General features: G+C 43.8%; 1 protein-coding gene across 11 annotated transcripts in view; it reads right to left on the bottom strand.

The window, feature by feature from the left end:
• Positions 1–3078: 3078 nt before the first annotated feature.
• The window catches only part of LOC147461567 (uncharacterized), a 15637-nt gene continuing 1868 nt past the window's right edge, over positions 3079–16847 (bottom strand). The window contains exons 2-5 of one of the 11 annotated variants that reach the window (XR_015187610.1): positions 13895–14088; positions 4216–4307; positions 3998–4094; positions 3756–3893 (exon numbers count right to left, since the gene is read on the bottom strand). Coding sequence is in view for 3 of the 11 variants with exons in the window: in XM_086509074.1 (XP_086365200.1) it covers positions 3725–3893; positions 13895–14088; positions 14162–14170 (372 nt within the window). In the remaining 8 variants the exon portion in view is untranslated. Of the gene's footprint in view, positions 3894–3997; positions 14089–14137 lie in introns of all 11 variants that reach the window. The other 10 variants (XR_015187613.1, XR_015187615.1, XM_086509074.1 and 7 more) reach the window with 10 other exon arrangements.

Below are 16847 nucleotides of genomic sequence, written 5' to 3' on the forward strand. Positions count from 1 at the left end.
AAATACAGCAAACATGAAAAAGCTGGGTTTAGTATTAAGACCTCTAGAAACCCATAGAAACTACTCAATATCTAGCCATGTTTGTAGTCTATGATTAGATATGGTTACTAGCTACAAAATACACACAATTAGCCTAAAAACTAGCAATATTGAGAAAGTTATACTTGCTACTCTAAAATGTATCGTATTCTTCAGCAATCAAAAAACTCAACCATCATCATATACTATGCTATATAGCATATTAGGTCCCCCAAAACTCAAGGAAGCCCCAAAACTCAAGGAAGATTAGCTTTATGTTATGCATTACACTTACACAATCAAAATTGAATTTGGATATCAAGAAAGCCACCAAAAAAAAATCATAAAAGTGCAAATTTTGGCCAAAAAACAGGATTATGCCATTCTTGTAAATTGATCATAACTTTCAATTTTAACACTTAGCTCTCCCTACAAGCATCAAAACATGTTCATGAGAACTATGAAAGCCTAACCTCTAGCCATCTAAACCTCACAAACATGAAGTTAAGAGTGGTATAGTTGTCAAAAATTGAAAAAAAGGCAAAAATTGGACCCGTTTTTTCACACAGTTTAGGTTCAAAAATGTTGTGCAAGAGTAAGGTTAATGGTGAGATCGATACTCCAAAAAAAATGGTAAGTTTTTTTCAGCTCATAAGGCAACTTTGTGGATATATAGCACCTAGAAATTCATTTTCATACTCTTCAAATAATTCAAGCAAAATGGTCACTTAACATGACACAAAAGTGTCCAAGGACATAAAAGTGTCCTGTTACCATTCTAGTGTTAAACCAATTTTTTGACATATCAAAGACCTTTTCATTCAAGAAGAAGTTGTGAAACACAATAAGAAAAGACCTGAGCCTAAGTCAAGATACACACTTGTAGCAATGCTACCTATGCTTGAAATCAACTTCTTGAAGATTCCATACATTTAAGCTTGGAGCATATAGTGCTTGTAACCCAATGTTCCTCAAGGCATGAAAAGCACTTGGGAGTGGCTACCACTATGAATACAATTTAGGTAGAATGGTGCGACAATCAAAACAAGCATGGCAAGTCTCTTGACTACATAAGAGATTATTAATTGTTAGCCATCAAACCTTGTATCCAAAGTTAAGATCTTTCTGAATCTCGGAGCTCCCTTGGGGGTGTACTTAACGCATAGTCAAACATTCCAGTGGGTCCTAGAAAAGGTCAGGAGTAAGATGAGAAGGTGGGCTATGTGTTGTTGCCTTTCCCTAGCCACGTCAAAATAGTCAAAACTAAATGGAAAGAGTTCTTGAAACCAATTAAAAGGTCTTTATGGAAAAATAACACCAAAGCCTTGACCCCTTAGGAGTGGGCAAAATGGGATGTAGTCGCCAAACAAATAGAGCAAGGTGGGGTAGGGATCCTCAACCCGACTGTTCATGCAAAGGCCATGTGTGCCAAGTTTGTGGTCTCAATTATGCAACAAAACCAGGTTTGGGATATTATGACCCATGATTTGATGGATCGAGCGAAGCTCTACTCGAAGGGGGGGGGGGAGGGGAAAGGGATTGAAGTTTATGACAAACTTCTTGCCCCTCAGTGTACTCACTTGAAGATGAGCGGCACTACGGGAGAAATGGTGCGCACGTGCAACAACGCAACGGATGTCTTGGAGTGGGGGGAGATTACCAGATACTTTAAGAACTCTATATCACTCTGGTCCCCTTGGCTCTCTCAAGTAGTTGGGCTACTTTTGAATCCTTACTGGAGGGAAATTGCTAGAAAGGTGAAAGAGTGCAACGTCTTACTAACTTATCGGATGAAATCATCCTAAATTGGAGAGAGGCAGACCTGGTGGATCCCCAATTCCACCCTAATGGCACAAAGAGGTTGCTGATCAATGAAGTTTTAGATAGCCTAGGCAGTTTAATAATTCCCATTAGTGCTCCTAACTTTGAGTGGAAAGCATGGCGATGTCCACAGAGTAGCCACTTTCTTAAACCACACCAAGACCATTTACGTAGGCTTGATGCATAGGGTCGAGTGATTCACGCCCCTGAATAAACAATGGGGCAAGCAAAGGCTAGAGGCTTGGTGACTGGCATCTACTAGGAACATATGGAACCCTCACCTTCCCTTGTCCATGAAGGCCTTTTTGTGGAAGGTGTTATGGGGGGTCTTGCGAACACGTGTCAAGGTATTAGCTCAAGGTATCAACCCCGATAGGTGTTTGGGTTGTAGAACTGCTAAGGAGAACCTGCCGCACCTATTCTTGGGATGCCCGAGAGTTAGAGGATTGGCAAGGAAGGTTGAAAAATGATCCAAATGACTTGAAGATTGGGTTCTCCAAGAATGATCTTCTCTTTGGAGGGAACATAGTTGAAAGCCTGTCGGTCCTCTTCTGCACTGAGATGGTTAGATTCTGATATTCTCACCATGTTTGGAAGACTAGGAATGGCCGTGTGTTTGTCCACGATCTCTCGGGAGCCAGATATACAGAGATCATCCAAACTAGCAAGGTTATTATCCAAGGTGCAAAAAACGGAACCTCTAACAAATGAAAGTAGATAACTCTTAGCGTCAAGTCCACGGCATTTTGAGGGTTAATTGCCAGTCTTCAATAAAATATATGTGGCCATGGCCGAGATTGATCATGGTGCTTATGTAATGGTTTTTCTCATATTAATATAACTTCACATATTGTGAGATTTGCAAAAAAAAAAAAAGGAAAAAGAAAAAAGAGATTATTATTTGTGGTTGCATGCTCAAAGAGATGCAAATTCACAATGATATGTCTTCTTGAGAGGACAAATTCTAAGCCTTCTTCACGCATATCGATTGAGTCATTCTTGTCCCAAGTAGAGCAAGAACTTATTTCCATCATGGTTAAGTATCAAGTTAAGTATCAAACAAGGTTGGTGTTAGTTTGGAAACAAGTGATTAAATCACAAGGCCTGCCTTTCAATTGGATATAATAGAAGAAAACAAGACTTGGTGAAGATGAGGTTATGGGACACTATTGAAGTTTGTATGCTACTATTTAAGTATGTAGAGAGAGGGGGGGGGGGGGGGGGGGGGGGGGGGCTGATTTTTCTTATAGATAGAAAAAGATAATTATTTCTTATTCGATCTCGTGAGATTTGGCAAAACTGAGAGGGATAGAGATGACAAAATGTATAGACTGGCATGAACGTAACTGTGGGAGCAGAGCAGCAGGCAGAGAGGGACAACTTAGGGGCAATGTGCTTCAAAAACACGATTCAAATTTGTTGGGCAGAGGAAAAGGCGCAGAGCAGGGAGCTGAAGGTAGTGGGTGCCAGCTTAGGCTAAGGGTACGACGTTCTAGAGTTATTGTGAAGAATGTCATGGAGTTTGGACCCGAGATAAGAGGGAAATTGCAAGAGACTATTGCAAGGGGCATTATATAAGTCTATCGCAGCTCTATGAGGCAGCACAAGGGCACCACGCTGGCGCACACGACACAGGAGAACAAGACATGAGGAAGGAAATAAAGGAGAACAGGGTGGAGGAGTTGGATGCACATTAACAGTGGAAAGGAGATATTGGGCAGCTGGCTATGGAGTAGCGTTGCAAGCTAAGTAGATGCCGTGGAACAGTACGTCAGGGTGGGTGCACAGGTGTGGGGGGACAGCATGGAGCTCAAAGATGGGAGCCCCAAATTCACGGCAGCTCATGTATATCTCCTACCTGTGATTGCCACAGGTGGAATCTTTCTCACTCTCCGTGCCCACAACATGTAGATGCGCATGCCCACTCCACAATGTAAAATTGTTGGCCAGAGTCGTCAATAAATACAGTTGTTCGTCCACATACAACCTTAAAGAGAAGCATCCCAAAGCTGTACACATCAACTTTCTCTGTCAACTTCATGGAGGATAGGTACCTGTATCATAAAAAAACTCTCGTCATAAGATTACACATGCAAAACCCCATAAGAAATAAGATGCCAAACATGACCAGTAAAAGGCGAATGGTAAGTTCACATACTCTGAATCCATATATCCCATACTTCCTATCAAGGCAGTTGGGGGAGTCCCTCGTTTTGCTTCATCACGGTGTTTCGAGAAATTCCAAAATCTGAGATCTTTGCTTTGAGATGATCATTCAGTAGAATATTGCTACTTTTGATGTCTCTATAAATGATTTGAGGGTTGCATCCATAATGTAAGTAATCAAAATCTGAGCATTTACTCCTAAAAATTCACCTTGAACAAGAAGAAATGGTCACCTTGTGCAGCATCAACCACGATCCTCAACCGTGTGATCCATGATAAAGGTGAAGCCCTTGCATAAGGGCCTGCAAAAGATGGTCCCAAGTTAAACCATACTTGAAGAGGGCTGTTTGTTGATCAGTGCACGGAAAAGAGAGTTGTTTGCTCTTAATACGAGACTCACCATGCAGGCAGTCATACAATGATCCGTTGGACATGAACTCATAAACAAGTACAGGCTTTTCTTCGTTTCAATATCCGACAAAGCCAACAAGATCCTTGTGGTGTATCCTTGATAACAGGTCAACCTCAAGAATTGTACAAAGCGGTTTACATTGCAGCTCACGCAGATCCTCCTCGTGCATGGTTCAATTGATCAAGGTGCATGATAGTCATGCGCAGGGCATCCCAGCCAGCCTTCACTCGGCTCTCCTGTCCCATGTGCTACTTCGAACTACAGCAGGCGATCCTCCTTGCCCACACACCTACCCATGAGAGAGAGAGAGAGAGAGAGAGAGAGAGAGCGAGAGCTGCTCATGGATGCCACCCTCGCCCTCACTGCCCGTAGAAGGAGAGGGAGCTCATCCTCCTCGCGCTGCTCCAGCTCCAGCTGTCGTCCAACCTCCCTGCCCCACCCCCTAGCCTCCTCACTGCTGCACCAGCTGTTGTCGCTACGCTGTCATGCCTCTTTGGACTGTTGTGCGCACGCAAAAGGCAGAGAGAGATGCGTACACACACAGACGAAACTTCCAAAAATGAGGCCCAAGCAAATGCCATAGTATCTCTCGACACTCGAGCTTAGGGCCAGATCACGAGGGGCTTCATCATTTTCTTGCAACGGACTTGCCACAATGAGTGCCCAATGCCCACTAAGTTCTAACGTAGCTACAACAAAAGAATCCTAAAATTTTGTTTCTGTTTTTTAGCCAAAATAGCAAGCCCAGAACAAGACATCTTAATCTTACACACTCTTCATTTAAACGAGTGCCCACTATCTTATTTCAACCAAGTAATATTTTAGGCCTATCAAAAAATGTTTTAAAATACAACTTTATCTTTTTTTTATTTTAGTCATAAAAAAGAGAAAGCATCTCTATAGCCTTTGCCCATTGTGCAGGCCAAAAAAGACGCATAGAGCATCCAAGTCGCCGCATGAATACATGTGTCAACAAACTGAGAATACTAATAAAACGGTGCCGCCTTCGGCAATGGCATGGGCCGTCAAGCCTCGTGCAGAACAGCCCATATCATTGCACAACGTCTACCATGCCAACCCTTGTGGGTGCAGTGCATGCTTAGAGAACGCAAGCACAGACATAGGTAGCACCATAGCAATGTAACGTAGAGAACATCTACAGAGACACACCCACCTTTAATGTGTGCTACCAGAAGCACCTACAACTCTCTCTCTCCTCCATAGTGGTGAGAACCTGCAGTTCTACTACTCCCTGTGCTCCATATAGTTAGTCCCCAACCTACCTCGCATGCATAGCTCTACTATGAAGGCAAGGTGGTTTGCCTACGCACATGCACATCACCAACCTCCTCTTCCTGCATGATACGAGCCCTCTTCCTGTTTGCAATTTGCTGAGACCCTGAGCTCCTCCACCTGTGTAGAAGAGTCACCAAGCTGTCCAAGAAGAGCATCTTGCAAACGGTCTTGTGTTTGTTGTGCCACTTTTCCTTTGTTTGTTGTTGCAAATGCAGGGAATTTCTCAGCAATCAATGCTTCCCGCACACCTGGAGGTACCATCTTGCACTTGCCACAATTATTCGTGCAATTGATGCCAGTTAGATGCATCACAACTCGAGTGATTGTACTCGACAGCGTGAAACCACAGTACTTGCATGACCACTTGTGACAACCTAATCCAGCCTGCCCAGGAGTATTCACAACTTCAATTATATTAGTGTGCTCTTTCCACAAAGGGTTCGTAGGTTTCGGCATGATGAAAACAGCCTGCTGAAAACATGCAAATAATAAGGTCACAGGTGAGAGTCGAGACTCAGAGAGCTCAGAGGACTCGAGGATTTAGTGGATGCTTTGATTGGTGTATTCTCTCGCAGAGAGAGACGAGAGAGAGAAAGAGGGGGGGGGGGGTACCTGTTTCTGCACAGTCTGCAAAAGCCTTTTTGTAACGCTCGGCAGCGAAAAACTCACGCAAATCGATATCCAGAGTCCAGTAGCCTAAAAGGGCTTTAAAAAAAAAAAATTAAAAAAACCACCGTACTGTACGATCCATACGTGTACTGTACGGAAGTACGGACGTACCATACACACGTACGTATTGGTACAACCTTGGTCGTCAAGCTCCAAGCCAACACAAGTGGGTTACCATTTCGACCCTCTTCAATAGGATGAGGTCCCAGCTCCACCCTCCACCTTAGCCTCACCTTCGAAAGCCCATCCTCTCCTCGAGTTCTCCTCCGTCCCTCCCCCCCCCCCCCCGCCTCTCCCATTTCCCTCCGCCGCTCTCCGCCCCCCACTCCTCCATATCCCACTAGCCCCCCTGCTTCCACATCTCCCGTTCCTACCCCGCAGCCGTCCCATGGGGTCGGACCTTCCTCGACTGCTAGGAGATCTCTTGGCAGCGCTTTTGCCATGAGTCGCTTGGCGAGAGAGGGACAGCCTTTCTTGCGAACCCCCCTTTTGGTGCAGACATCTCCCTTTGCAGCAGTTCCTCGTCATAGGTTGGACTTCTTTTAACCGGCTTGGACACTCCAAGCGAGAACTCAATAGCAACACACGAATAGAACTTCATAATCACTGAACTTAACTGGAGAGAGAGAGAGAGAGAGAGAGAGAGTGTTGACATGGCCCGGCGTAGTTCCGTGGCCAAAGGTATTGGCCCCAAACACTGGCGCCCCTTTTCATATTTCTTTTATATCAATGCTTGATCAAAGTACAACTCCCGATGTCACGAAGACGTGGCAGCTGTTAACTATGTCACGAGGACGTGGCAGCTGCTAACCTTAATTGTTGGTTTCTTTCCAATGATTTTTGTTTTATTTTTGAGGCCCTCTTTTTGAAGTTGCAAATGGTCGAACATTGTATGGCCAATGTGAACGGTAGTTTCACCCGCAGACGGGAAGTTGGGAATTCGTATAGTAAGAGGATGTCTAGGCTCAGTTCAAGATCATGTAGGTCCCCCCGTCGCACTTAGCAAGTTGGTGGATACTAGGAAGTGAACTCAATAAAGGCACAAAGCCAAGGTGGAGTCACCAAAGGAAAGTACCCGACAATTGGGCCACATTGCATTTTTGGATGCTGTCCCAATGGGGATAGATGGTCAATCTTCCTCTAATCCTTCGGAAAAGAACTCACAAAATGAATCTAAGGGTAAAGCTAAACATCTGTTAAACCTAAGCTAACCCCGGATGAAAAAGCCGCAAAAGGAATTATAGGAGGATACATAACGGCAGAAGAACAAGTCATTTATGCTAAGGAAGGTCGTTGTTATCAATGTCACCTCAAGGGTCACATTAGAACCGCTTGTCCTAAGATAGCCCTACCTAAAGAACCTAAGGCACCCATAGCAACCACAAGCACTTTTAATGAACCAAATTGAATCTTCTCATGTCTCTGACACACACATTGATGAGTCTCTCATGAAGTGTTATTGTCATGTGAGGGTCAGCGTTTTGTCATATTGTTTGATCCAAGCAGTATGCATGATGTGATTAGTGACTCTCTTGTAGAGAGAGCCCGCCTAGACGTTAGTCCGAAATCTCCTCTCGAGGTGTCTGGCTTCGCTCCCGGTACGGACTCTCTCATCACACAAGAGTGCCTTGATGTGTTATTTACAGTTCAACAAGCTGCTTTCCGTAGGAAATTTGTCGTGTTTCCTCTCTCAGGATGTGATATGCTTTTGGGCATTAGATGGTTTCGTGAGCATAAGCCTCTCATTGATTGGGAGGACAACACTCTCATATTACATGCCAAAAGTGACTCTCCCATAATCATTCGTGCTGAGGAGGGTCTGCATTCTTTGCCTCTCATTTCTCATGTGCAAGCAAAGCGTGAATTACAACGAGGAGCACAAGCGGCATTCATCTATGCCTCTCCAGTTACCTAGAGCATTCAGGCTCCAGACAGGTATTCAACTTTGTTTACAAAGTTTACGCATCTCTTTTTGCAGCATGATCTTCCACCCCGTCTCCCACCCGAGCGGCCGGAGGACCATCGCATCGAGCTTACGGAGGGGGCACAGCCTGTCAGTAAGGCTCCCTACCGTTTGAACAAGACACAAGAAGAAGAGTTAGAGCGGCAACTCGCGGAGTTGGTGGCTAGAGGATTCATACGTCCTAGTGTAAGTCCTTTTGTTGCTCCTATTTTGTTTGCCCGCCAGAAAGATGGTTCATCTCGTTTGTGTATTGATTACAGGGCATTGAACAAGATGACCGTCAAAAACAAGTTTATGATGCCTCGCATTGAGTATATTTGATAAGCTCAATGGGGCAAAGGTCTTCTGTAAGGTCGATCTCAAAAGTGGATACCATCCCTTTTCGAACAGAGCGAGGGCAATGGGAGTATGTAGTCATGCCTTTTGGATTGACAGGTGCCGTGCGTACATTTAACCGTCTCATGGTAGACCGTTTTGGCGATATGGTTGGTATATGTGTGTTCATCTTTCTTAATGATATTCTCATTTTTTCTGTATCGTGGGAACAACATGAAAAGGATGTAGAAAGGGTACTAACCCGTTTGGATGAGTGTCAGCTGTACATTGCAGCTAAGAAATCTGAGTTTTTTCTCACTGAAGTTACTTATCTGGGTTATAACGTTTCTGCAGAAGGCATCAAGCTAGACCCCGCGAAGGTGGAATAGATACGTAATTGGGATTTACCCAAAACTACATATGATGTGCGTTCTTTTCTTGGTTTATGTGAAGCATATAGTTCGCACATAGAGAATTTTTCACACATTGCCGCACCCATGACAGATGTTTTGAAAGAGGTAAAGACTCGCCGACATTGCGTGGATTTACCCGAAGCAACCATTGAGGCTTTTGCAGCTCTCAAGGTTGCGGTGACAAAAGCGTCGTGTCTTATCCTTGCCTCTTGAGATAGCCCCTTTGAGGTATGGACAAATACGAGCAATGTCGCCATAGGCGCTGTGCTTCAGTAGCATGGTCGTCCAGTTGCTTTCCTTAGTCGAAAGCCAATAGTGCAGAAAAGACCTATTCAGTTTATGTAAAAGAACTTTTGTCTGTCATTTACTCTCTTAAGCATTGGAAGCATTTTCTGTATGGTAGAGAGTTCACAGTTCGCGCGGATCACGAAGCCCTCAAGTGGCTCCAGTCTATGCCTAGTGCACATTGGAGTGATCGCCAAGCATGGTGGTCACAATTTTTTGAGCAATTTGAAGGTTTGATTGAGTATCACCTAGAAAAGCTAACCCTATTGCAGATGCGTTAAGTCGCAAAGAATAGATCCTGTCTCTTGAGTCACGATCCACAGTTTGCCTTTCGACAGCATGAAGAACCAGTATGCGGATTTCGAGTTTGGTAAGCAATGGTTGCATGCTCTTGCTTCCCAAGGGCCAAGCAACTGTCTCATTTGTGATGGTTTGTTGTATTTTTGTCACCGCCTATGTGTGTTGCCCTCTCTCACGACAACCATATTGCACGATGCACATGACTCTCTCACGGGTGGGCGTAGGGGAATGAACACCACTCTCGAGAAAATAGAAAGATTCTTTTATTGGCCTGAAATGCGAAAAGATGTGTTTCGTTATGTCACACAATGCACTATTTGTCAAAAAGTAAAAGCTCCTCGAGGTAAGCGGCAAGGCCTCTTGCTTCCGCTGCCTATTTCCGATGGACCTTTTCAAGATATTTCCATGGATTTTGTGACTAACCTTCCACCTAGTTTGCATTCAAGGAACACTCAATGTTTAACAATTGTTGATCGTTTCAGCAAGTTTTGCATATTGATTCCTTGTTAGGCCACGGTCATTGCATAAGATGTAGCACAGTTGTTCATCAAGCATTGGTACCCCCTCTGTGGTTTGCCAAAATCGATTGTTTCAGATAAGGATGTTAAGTTCACGTCCAATTTTTGGCACGCACTCTTTGAAAATTTTGGCACTGAGTTGAATTTTTCATCGACTTTTCATCCACAGTTAGATGGTCAGACAAAGATTTACAATCAATTGCCTTTTGATGTTTTAAAGTCATCCACGGCCTAGGCACTTAGAGTAGTTGCATATCCTCTGGTTGCACACAGCATGATCATCAGCATTACCATTAGAATCCATCATGGGCATTTTATTTTCCCTATTTTAGCCATTTTTCACTTATTATTAATAAGTGACTTTGTTGGGAAACTGGGTAGGGCAAATCTTGCAAGTGACTGTATAAGAAAAGCTAGCGCTAGCACTTTCTGGCAAAAGAGACAGCAGAGACCCAATGTCTGACAGTGCACCTTCTCAGCAAGACCCGTGCAGAACAACTTAGCATTTTTTCAGCCATCAAGAAGCCTAGCGTTTTCAACAATTGCAGATCAGCCCCACCGTTTTGCAGATTGTAGATCAGCCTGGCGTTAGCAGATTGCATCAGACTCCCTAGCCTTTTTGCAGCTTGCAGATCACCTAGCGTTTTGTAGATTCCCGGCGATGGAACATCCATTTACATCAGCCTTTTCAGTTTTCAGTAGTCGGACTCCGCACTGCAGCCCCCAAACCTCGCAGATCTCACCTTCCCGCAGCAGATCCTCGCCGCACGGTCAGATCAGCCAGCATTTGTAGATTCAGCCCGCTATTCGCAGATTTCAGCATCTATGTTTTCAGCACATCGTCATCACATCGTTGTCACCAACATAGAGTCAGAATTCAGCAAATAGAAGATTTGCAGATTTCAGCCCCTAGCGTTTTCAAATTTCAGCCCATCTCGTCGTCGTCGTCGTCGTCATCAACATCGTCAGCAAGTCCATTGCATTTAGACCATTGTACGAGATTTGTGCAATCAATAGCATAGACCTCTCGCCATAGAGAGTGGGGCCCTTGGAGGAGGGTTTGACAACATTCTGGTGTCGTATTCTTCTCTCTCTATCTCTCAGTCTCAGCACCTTCATTCACAATGTTTATCCACTTTGTTTGTGATCATTTGCACTCTCACTAAAGAAACGGAAGGCTCTCCCTTCCGTAAGTAAAAGGAACCCTTGAGCACAATTCGGAGCACTCATCTTGAGCAAAGTTCAACATTCACTTCCGCTGCACCTTACACGAGACCTATGGGACCAACCTTAAAATGGCAGCATGGAATTGTAACGGATCAATGCGCTCTGCAAAGCTCCATACTCTCGTCTGTTTGTTTTGGGTTTATCCCCAGAAAATCCAAATCCAGTCTTCCCTTTCTTTACACGCTCCTTAGACGCTTTGGAACTCTCTGGTAATTTGTCCTCTGCTTGATCCTCTGACGCTTTGTTAGGAAACTTCTCAAGAATGTGCCCCTGCTCTCCATAATCGTCACACTTTCCCTCTTTGTAGTACTCAGCACATTGCTCTATTGACAATTTTGGGCCGGTTGGTTTCTTCTTTTGTTGTTTACCTGACCCTTCTTCTTGTTACCATCAAATGAAGTTTTCCCCTTTTGAGCTGACACTGGCCTATCTGAAGGGTACATTAGTGTGTCAGCATGCATACCAATTCCATGCTTGGCGAGGCCCATAAGTCTTTGAATGGAGTCAAACTTCTTTTGTTGGAAATATCGTCATATCTCCTTAGGTAAATGTCTTCTTTGGCCATCCTCAGATGATTCCAGGTTGTGATGACATCCTCTTCGTATTCTTCTGTAAGCCACGCAAAAGTGAAGACTGGTTTTAATTTGAATTACTTTGTAGGCGCTTCCTAGCGCAACAGTAGTGTGGACCACCATGTCTGGGCATTCCCTTTTAGATAAGATGATGCTCTTTGTACTTTAGAATGTTCTGAAAAACGTTAAAGACAATGTCAAACTGATGTATAAATGCAAGAGCTCTGTGGGTGTCCTTTTATGAGTGCTTGCCCACCGTCTTTAAAATCCTTGGTCTTCCTGCCTTTCTTCTCGAGATGGTCGTACTCGTTCAAACGGTACCAAGTGTCTTTGCTTCTTTCCGAACATTGACTGAATCAGAACTATCAGAGGACGAGGTGTCTTCATCAGAACTGTCAAAATGTTTGCGATGCTTCTAAGATTTCTTATGGGATCTATTCTTCTTGGTTCGCTTGTTCTTCTTGCTCTTTTGAGTCTTTGTCCGCTTCCGGTACTTCCCATCCTCCTTGTTGATGTTGGACGTGAGGTGGGTGTCATGTCCGGAAGACAAGCCTCCTCCCAAGAGAGACAGTATACTCAAAAAAGGAAAGAGGTGCACAGGATAAAGAGTTATTTTAATTGGGGAAACAAAAAAATAACTCTTGGGAGAGTCTCCCCTTATGATTGTTGTAGCCCTCTCTAGGAGAGGTGGTTGTAGCCCTATGGGCAGTTTCATTAACTAATAGAAGGATCTTTTCCTCGAAAAAAAAACAAAAAACTCTCGTACACAAAGCCTCCATGCCAACAAACATGAGTACCAGGATACTAGACACCCAGGATGCATCAGGGAGGGATAGTAGACAACCATGAGCATCAGGATACTAGACAAGTAGGGTGCATCGGGGAGAGATCACAAACATGCAGAGACATCAGCACCACAAACAAGAGAGACTGCCTCGTATCTACCACCGATCCTCAAGCACTCCAATCTAGACTCTACCCCACATTGCCACCACGTGACCATGCTCTATTCTTGTGCTCTGTCCATCCCATCGTTCCAATTCCTCTATTCGGAGTGCCAAATCTGGCTTGTGCAAAGGACCTCTGAAATTAAAGGATTTGTCAGAGCAATCCAAGAGGGAACTCCTTACATGGTATAACCCCATTGGCAATCCTATAAATACAATTGGATGAATCCTAGATTGATTCGCCTATAAAGAAAAGTACAAGTTAGGGGCTCATGGGGGTCATGACACAATAATGGCCTCCATCATGCACACTAATGACTCAGAATTGATTAAATACTACAGCATCTTAAGACCCAATAGTGAGTGTAGAACTAGATATCAATATATGTTACCACCATACACACACGCATGAGCACTTGTAAATACAAATGTCTACATGATGAGCCTTTGTCATGATTCTTAGGAAGAAGGGCAGACTCAGCCAGAATGAAACCTAGAAGTAAAATAAGCAAAAAAATAATAAAACGAAAAGTGGTGTATATGCCCCATCAATTGGTCGCAACTAGGAGAAAAACTTCACCATGCAAAATTTGCATGTCCGCTAGTAAAATTTCTTACACGTACTACCCCTCTTTCCAATGGCCCTCCTCTTCTGTATTTTCCATACGGTAAACGTTTGGTATTGCACCTTTGTGTATACTCACACATTGTAAATTGGTCTCATGAGCCTCTCTGGCTTTCTAAAAACAGTTCATCCCACCACCTGTAAAAGAAAGTGCAAGCTACAAATCATCCATACGACATTAATGGAAAGCCTTTAGAAGATCATAATGAAAATAATTTTTCGATACTTCCGAAGAGGTCATTGGATAGAAAAGTCATACGCTTTTATTGAGGAAATAAAAACAGCACTAGCCTTGTGCCAGAGAACTGTATGCTGGGCTACAGTGAACTTAAGATTAAGAAAGTTACCTGATCTCAACTGAGAAGAGGATAAACCATGCAATATCAAGAAGAAGTGCACACACCAACAAAACTGCATAGGTCCGGCCCAATGCCTGACTTCCACTCTCTATAGCAATTAGAGCAAAAAGTGCTATGGCCAAATTGGCCACTAGAGCTCCAGTATAAGATACCCCCAATGATCCAATCAAAGAGCATGCAACCTGTCAAATAGACATTATATTATATGGTTAGTTATGACTCGACACTGACCATCAAAGAAGAAGCTCCCCACACCTGAAGCATGCGTCACAATCAGACCACGTCAGATGCATTCAAACCTGTCACCTAGCATAGAATCAATTTGTTGAAGCATCTGAATACAAGTCATAATCACTTCACAAACAGGAAAACTTGCACAAGGAATAAAAACAGGAAAACTTTCACAGGGAATGATGGTAGTGGAATGCTCATAATATGATATTGGCTAGTCAGCTTCACAACGTAATATTGGCTCTCACATTTGATCAAATTCCAATAAGGACGCCGCCTTATCTTTTGGTCAAGAGAAGTGTCATGGAGCAGTTTGTGGTTTCGATTGTTTTGAGGCTTTGAGAGTTTGAAATGTTTCAGGGCACAAAACAGAAAACTGGTTTCACATGTGCACTAGACCTGTCATCCTGCTCCCTTGGAAACACCCATAGGATGTCTTCTCCTTATGCCTACTGCACTTTACATCTGCAGATCATGTCCGCCTGCGCTTTTAAAAGTTTCTCCATCTCTAGTAAGGTTTTGTTCCTGTATTATCACTGCTTTTTGTTTTTGGCTGCTTGCCTTTGCCTCTTCTTTGCCTAAGTATTCTAATTTCTTTGTTTTTGTTGTGTGTTTGCTTGGCTGTTGTGCATGTGAGTGGAAACCTGCATGCTTACTACTGTGGTGTCTCTGTGTGTGTGCACGCACGCGCGAAAAACGTGGGGCTTGTACCCTTTGCATAATATAAAAATTTGGCATAGGTCAATACGCTAGAGGAACCCCACGACTTGGTTAAATGCTGGCTAAAAATGTCACTTATTGATAATTAGGCTCATAAATAAGAGGTGCTTCACATGCCTAAGCCAGATGTAATCACTTTCGACAAGGGATCGGACGGAAATACAGAAATAACTACAATCTACACACTTAGCAACACTTTTAGTACTTCAAAACAACAGTAAAAGACAATAAGAGAGAGAATCTACACGAGACACGATGTAAGGTGCAGCGGAAGTGAATGTTGAACTTTGCTCAAGATGAGTGCTCCGAACTGTGCTCAAGGTTCCTTTTTACTTAGGGAAGGGAGAGCCTTCTGTCCTTTATGAGAGAGTGCAAGTGATCACAAACAAAGTGAATAGACACTATGCGTGAAGGTGCTGAGACTGAGAGATAGAGAGAAGAGAATACGACACCAGACAGTTGTAAAACCCTCCTCCAAAGGCCCCTCTCTCTATGGCGAGAGAGGTCTACGCTATTGATTGCACAATCTGATACAAGATGCTGATGCAAGGTATGTCTAGGACGGAATCGACGACGACGATGAGAACGGCGAAGACAATTACTCTGCTGAAAAAACGCTGGTCTTGCTGTTTGTAAAACGCTGACTTGCTGGTCTTCTTAGGCTGAAAAACGCTGATGTCTGCAGCCCCTTTACTTGCTGAATTTGCTGGTATTCCAAAACGCTAACTGCTGCAGGTGTAAACTCTGCTGTAATGGTCCAAAAATGTTGGTCATGGGGCTGAATGCACGGCGGCAGCAGGGCTGAAAAATGCTGTCTAAGGGGACTGAGATCGCCAGGTCTTCAAAGCTGGAAATGCTGACCTGCTGGTGTCCAAACGCTAGCATGGAAAAGCTGAAATCGCCAAGTGGATGGGCTGAAATCGCTGAAGTGGGGGCCTTCAAATGCTGGGCTTCTTGCCAGAAACACCATGCTTGATGGTTCTTGCTTGAGAAGTTGCCTGTTGAGCAATGCTCCTGCTACCTCTTCTCCCAGAAAGTGCTAGCTCCGGTTTCCTTATATATTATCTTATGCAAATTGCCCTACCCAGTTCCCAACAAAAGTCACTTAAAAATAATAAGTGAACAAAAACAGGGAAAATAGGTTTAATGCACTGGAAAATTCCCTGATGGATTCTGATGGTAATGTTGATAATGATGTTGTGTGCAACCGGAGGATATGCATCTAATCTAAGTGTCTGGACATGCACGGTCTGCAAACAGACTCACAAAAGTGCCAGATCACTTCCTATTCTAGACTGACTTGACTGACTGAACCCTGTTCATGTTATAGCTAGTCCACGGACACATAGCGTTGGATGTGTCACGTGACACACGAAGAGGCGGTGTTCCACCCCTAGACGACATCGGCCCAAAGACTAACGCCCCTTTCGGTATTTCTTTATTATTATGTCGTAAAGGTACAAGGTTCTAGGACTCTCCTCTGCTTCTCCTGGCGGTAGAATGCCAGAGAAAGAGACCCCTCATTACATATTTATAGGCCCTTGGCCTCAAACTTAAAAACTACACTTGAAAAGCAGCAAGTCTAAAAGCATTTGGTAAAAAGTCAAGCGCCCATGGGGCTAGTCCGTACATTGTTGCCACACCATCATGCTCTACGCAAGTTTTTTTTGTGTGTGAGAGTGCGTGCTGTAATAAATTAGGCCCCATCAGCGGAACTTTAGAAGTTGTTGGGGATTAGGAATTTTAATCCTAACCCACTTTTATAATTGGGCCACTTGCCGGAACTTCTTAAGTTGGAATTTCTTCTATTCTACTTCTTCTTCTAGGCTTAGGCCCCTTGGTTGGCACCTGCAAAACTCAGAAGTTAGACCACTCGGATGTTCCAGTGCCACGCATAAATGCAAATACCACATAGAGAAACTATCACGGCACAAAGGATTCTAGCTTTGACACAAAGATTGGCATGGACCACCTTTCAAGGGCAAGTGAA

Source organism: Adiantum capillus-veneris, chromosome 3 (genome assembly GCF_014529385.1).
Source record: "Adiantum capillus-veneris isolate H3 chromosome 3, ASM1452938v2, whole genome shotgun sequence".
Taxonomy (NCBI): Eukaryota; Viridiplantae; Streptophyta; class Polypodiopsida; order Polypodiales; family Pteridaceae; genus Adiantum; species Adiantum capillus-veneris.